General features: G+C 40.3%; 1 protein-coding gene across 1 annotated transcript; it reads right to left on the bottom strand.

Annotated features, from left to right (window-relative positions):
- Positions 1–4,055: 4,055 nt before the first annotated feature.
- On the bottom strand, positions 4,056–5,806 carry foxd3 (forkhead box D3). The gene has a single exon (XM_042056733.1). The coding sequence runs from the start codon at positions 5,542–5,544 to the stop codon at positions 4,441–4,443; it is 1,104 nt and encodes a 367-aa protein (XP_041912667.1). The 5' UTR covers positions 5,545–5,806; the 3' UTR covers positions 4,056–4,440.
- Between the last annotated feature and the right edge of the window lie 226 nt (positions 5,807–6,032).

Raw genomic sequence — 6,032 nt, 5'->3', positions numbered from 1 at the left:
CATGTATATTGATTTCCTCTTGCTTGATACTTTGTAGCAGTGGTACACTGTATCCATTGATGCAAAGAATGGTTAACATGTTTGAAGACCATCTTAATGTAAATAAAGAATATTCCTTTGAAGTATGCAGTGTATGTTTTTATTTTTGTCCACAATTTGTAAATGCTGAACAAGACATTGCATCAAGGCAAAATTACATGAAAAAAATATTATTTTTAGATAATGCCTAAGGCCTATCTAACTTTCTTATGACTAAATGTATAAGCCCACCAGATGAGAAATGAAAATGGTCCAGCTTGCATTTGTATCAGGATGCTACAAAATGTTTCTATTTCCACACAGATTGGGTGTAAACTATCATCCAAAAAATGCTACCCCCATCCAACAGCCACAATACGTGCAATAGCCTACATCAGAAACTTTACAAGTTAATCTTCCACACCACACAGTATGCAGTTAAACAACTCCAATGATTGGCCTATTTGTCAGGCATCAAAAGCAAAAGGGTCACATCTCATATCTATTTCCATGGGTCAAAAGTTGTGGGGACAGAATACTCTTTTGTAGCTAGTCCATTTAATATTTATAAATAATAATAACTCTGGACAACTGCTGATTTGCAATGACACTTTCATTACAATGGCAAGCCTATTAGTCATGGGTGTCCATTAGTTATTAATGCCCCACAGCATGCCAGCTTTACTTTGTCATTTATTGCTCCATCTCTGTGCCTTTTAAATATTCACTAACTGCTGTATCTACATTTACTGGCGATGATCAGCTCCAGGAGATGGAAGAGCCTGTCATTCCTCTCATGATAAGGGCCAGCATGTCTTTGTTGTTCTGTAGCCTGTAACTTCAGTCTGCACCTTTGTGATGTTGCAGCAAAATCAGTGGAGATGGTGAAAAGAATGTGCCTGCTACCTTGATATTGAAGGCTATGTTTTTGAGTGATTTTTTCATCCATTTTAGTTTGTCTTAAACATGGGACTTAAATTAAATTGTAAATTAGCATGTTGCTGGCAAACCATTTTAGACAAGTTTAGACGAGTTTTTATTTATTAATTAGATTAGATTGGCCTATAGGCTCCCAGCAATGTGTAGGATTAGGACAAATCATCATGTATGTCTGATGAAAGCAGCTAAAATTACTTTAGCCACTAACTTGGGGAGGGGAAGTGGTTGGAAGGTTGCAACAGCGAAAGGGGGTGGGGTGGGGTTATTAAATCAAGGATATTAAGGTGTTTTTAACTAGGGAATACAAGTAACATCTACAGCCTGCTCTGCAGTCATGGCTATCCTCATCTCGCGCATGTTCAAACCATTAACGTGAATGACAATAAACGAATCTAGAAAAATGGATTCAGACTCTGAAGGTAGGTCTGGGGCTACTTAGAATTCTTCACACATGTTGAAAAGTAAACATCCTTTGTAATGTTGGCATACCTTTTAGTCTTCTTTAAACGCTAAGAAACGCTATTTGGGAACCTACCCATGGTCTTCAACTCTGATTGACCGACGTCCTCTGGGGGTTGTGGGAAAAAGCCATTTTTGCTGTCTGAGCATGCCCACCTGCGCTGGCAAAGAGCAGGTGTTCCCGCAGAGGTCAGTTCTCTGTCGAGGCTCCGGGCTTTTCAGTCAAACCCGAAATGTTGTTGATCTGCACATTTTACTTTGTCACAGTTAACGGGGAGTAGGCTACAGCTATGTTCAAGTTCAAAAATATTTCATCAACATGTGCTTAAACAATGACTAGCCGAAGTGGGTTCAATTTGTTTTCGGAGTTGGTTTTAATTTGAAATAAAAAACATTATTAAAATGAAAGTTAAGAGATTTTGTCAAATGAATAGGCCTTAGCTTATTTTTGTTGATACTATACCTGATCCAGTGTTATCCACCGATTACTAAATTGATGCAGCACTTTGAGTGGGCCTAATGTTATTTTGCAGAGATCGCATTGAGCACATGAAAACGGCAACATCTTGGGACCTATCGTCGCCGCGCAGCCTTTATTCAACTACACGCGGACACGCATGACGTCAGGTAGGCTATATGAAAAGCCAGGCTCTATTATAACCTTGCCCTTGTTAAAGAGTCGACTCTATCCCAGCAGGCCTTAAAATAGACCATTCATTTAAAGCAATTGTATCCCAAGATTTGTCGGTGTTCCTACTCCATGATAAATAAGACCACTAGCGCTCTTGAAGGCCATTCCAACTGACATGTCTTGGGCTACCTCTGTGCTTCTTTTTACCTGTTTATCGAAGGCTATTTGAATGGCTTTTCTAAATTAAGTGTCAATAAACGCCATCTAGCGAAATAGCAGAGATATTGCTATCACGTAATCATGCCTTGAGTATGAAAGTGTTGAGAGCAGCCTGCTTGTTGTGTAGTAAATCCTTGCACCAAAGTCGAAATCAGGAATGGAAAGAAAATCGTTAGAACATCCTTAGAATAAATTCATTAGTACATATTACATTATTATACTATCCTATCTCAATAATAGGCCTATTTGTTATTTCATGTGTTGTCTTAAGTTGTTCTTTTTATTAAAGGCCTCCGAAAGAGACTTGCGACGCCATCAGCGAATTAGAAATCTCAAATCCCTTTCAAAAATAGCTCAAACACTGATGTGCTTAACATGTACGGCATAACTAATATTAGCCTGCTTTTTTACATGGATCATATTTATTATATATATTATTTTTTATATTATTTTTTTATAGTAGCCTATGTGGCTCTTCTACAAACTATCCAGTTCGCAGCACGCGGTGTCAAAGATCAACTCTAATATTTTGGGAATCATTATGTCCTATGTTACCCTGATATTGTTCGATAATCGCTTTAAAATGAGGTCTATCCTCACACTGCCAATAAATCACGGGCGGAATGTACTTCAACTCCAGTGTGACGGCGGGCATTACAGCAATGCGCATAGAAATGCTTGTCTCATTTTAAGAAATAAATAGGCAGTTGTGGAATGAGCCCTCTGTTATCCAGTGTCATTGAGAAGCACATAATCAGCAGCTTCTTGAGTATGAAAGTGAATTCAAGAAGCAGGCCTTTCTCTTTTCCCATGGGTATCAGTTAAATATAGCTCTAGTCTAACCCCTGTGCCACACACCATCCACCATTTGCTGTTTGTGTTGAGCTGATTAGCCAGACACAACTGTGAAACGAAGTGTTACTTTTATAGAAGCAACATGCAAACGTTTTTAGATCGCCTTGCTTTCTCTTGTAAATAGACACCATAGTGTCTCGCTATTTACAGGGTTACCTCCAGGGTAGATCATCAATTGACCTTTAGCTCCAAAGCTCCTGGTATGTAAGAATATCATTAAATCAATATCATAAACAGAATGTGAATAGGAAACTAAACGTAGGCCTAGACATGTACATTAAATTGTCACCTTGAACCCTTATGCAAAACAAAACTTGTTTTGAGTGGCTAATTAAGGGAGTTGGTTTCGTTAGGATGAGGAAATGCAGGCGAATTGGCTTATTAGGACTACACAAACTATACTCCTTCTGTGTCATGCTGATCACTCATTATTATAGTAGCTCGATAACTATACTATTACTTAACAGATCTATACAAAATGACTAGCCACATGGGCCTGTGTAATTTCCATGCAAATAGTTGTCGGTGAGAATATCTGTGTTGATTAAGTATATGACATTAAAAACATTTTATTTCATAGTAAAATGTCTCTGTTTTGTCATATAACCGCATATGAAACCCATCGGCTTATATTGATTAAAGCTTAGCAGTAGCCTACCCTGCATTTGTACTAATCATTTCATTGATCAGACCCAGTGAAGAAAATTCAGTTTATTATTGGATCTATTGGATTTCATTTTTGTTAAATTAATTTTGTCTAACTGTATAGATATGCTATTATTTTCAACATAAGTATATCTGAAAATTATTCAAATTTCACAAAAGGGTACTGACTCTAATTGTGGTTCGTTTACATATTTATTAACAAAAGAATGCAGTTTACAACACAATAGAGCTACATAGATACATATATTTAAATTTTATAAACGACTATTCGTTCTATTTTATAAGAACATTTGTATATTTTGTTGTAAAAACAAAACAAAATGTCATAATTAAAGGAAAAAACTCGCACTGAGTTTTCAATAAAAAAATAACATAAAAATAAAATAAGACAGCCTTTTTAGCGACTTTCATACAGTCCAAACTATGAAACAAAACAGGAAAATCCAAACATATTAAGTGATTTCTTTGTACAAATATTTACAAATATTACCTGTACAGATAGCATTCCTTTTCTTTTCTTTTCTCTTTTAAAATCTTTACATGGCTACATTTTGGCATACAGTGTCCAGTGGAGCCTCTTTCGTGCTGTAGGCTACAGTCTTCCCCCCAAAAACCGTGTGTACAAAAAATATTATTTTTTATTATTAGGCCCATCATTGGGACGGCCATTTGGAAACAGCTGCCGATGATACTGTAGGCAGAAACTGTCCAGAAATAATATTTGAAGGGACGCTGAGTATAGGGGCGATAGATGTCCGGGTGAGAGACAGAGATTGTGCCCCCAGTAAAGACTGCGCGGTTACAGGAGGCCGCAGGAAAGTCTGTGCATTGGACGAAGTGCTGGATACCCCGATGATATTCTCTATACTAAAAGATGGTCTGCTGGAAGGTTCAGACTTGATCATGGACGCAGTGCTCAGGCTGTTGAGTTGAAGCTGTAGGCTTGGACTAAGCTGTGAGTTAAAGGCTTTGCGATTTAACTCAGCGGATGGCAGTAAGGGGACGGCGGGGGGAAGCATCGGACCCATTGGGGATATGCACGGGTACTGCAAAGCCGCCGGGTGCGTGTAGGCTGCCGGGTGAAATCCATAGTGACGACCGTAAGGATTCCCAATGCTATACGCCCCAAAACTCTGCATCATGAGTGCGGTCTGGTCCCTGAGAATGTCTGGCTGGACCCTCTTGAATCGTTTCCTCCTTCTAAGAAAGCTACCGTTGTCAAACATGTCTTCTGACGCGGGGTCCAGTGTCCAGTAGTTGCCTTTTCCAGGGTTGCCTGGTTCCCGCGGGATCTTGACAAAGCAGTCGTTGAGGGACAAGTTGTGTCTTATTGAGTTTTGCCATGCAGGAAACTTCTCCCTGTAGTAAGGAAAGCGATTGCTGATGAACTCACAGATGCCGCTGAGCGTCAACTTCTTTTGTGGACTTTGCAGGATGGCCATGGTGATGAGTGCAATGTAGGAGTAGGGAGGCTTCACCAGGCTGTTCTTCGGCTTGCTTTGGATAGCACCGGGGGAGCTGTCCTGTCCGTCCCCCTTCTCTCCCTCTCCGGAGCTTTCGCAGGGACTGCCGCTGCGCTCTTTCACGTCGATCTCTTCCATCTCGTCCCCTCGGTCTTGGATCCCCTGGCTTTCGCAATCACTGTCCCGCTCCATTCCCTCGTCGTCTTCTCCAACCACGTCAATATCCACATCGTCGGCTGTAAGCACCGTCTGACCGGACATATCGCTGGCACTGTTGCCTCCAGACAGGGTCATCACCGCTTACTTTACCCAAGAACAACCCAAGGTAAGAGTAGGGTCCGGTGCGGTCAGATCGGATGTCAACCAATTCTAAATGCAGGTCACTTCGGCCTGCCAGTGAAACTTACACTTTAGAAAATATTTCTCCACTCGACTGGCATCTGAAGTTTAAACACACTCATGCGTGTTTCACGCCAGATCTCCTACTAGCCGTATTTCCTAGAAACTAGGTGTGATTTCTGAGTGCGAAGTCAAGATGACACGTGCTTTTAAAGCCGGTTTTAAGGACTGTCTGATAGATTACTTTTCACTTAAAGATATACTATCAGCACTGTCACGTGACGTCGTGACGTCAGGAGCCCTCCTGTTAAACCATGCAATCTGAAGTTGTTTCATGGATTTGTCAACAAAGGGACAACAGTAATACTGCTTGCCACTACTTTCTGGCTTCGTTCGTCCGTCATAGACCATTTAACGGCAGTAGAGAAGGAGAGAGAAAAAGA

The sequence above is a fragment of the Alosa sapidissima genome, chromosome 12 (assembly GCF_018492685.1).
Source record: "Alosa sapidissima isolate fAloSap1 chromosome 12, fAloSap1.pri, whole genome shotgun sequence".
NCBI classification, from domain to species: Eukaryota; Metazoa; Chordata; class Actinopteri; order Clupeiformes; family Clupeidae; genus Alosa; species Alosa sapidissima.
The sequence above is the reverse complement of the archived record's forward strand: the minus strand, read 5'-3'. Positions and strand labels throughout refer to the sequence as shown.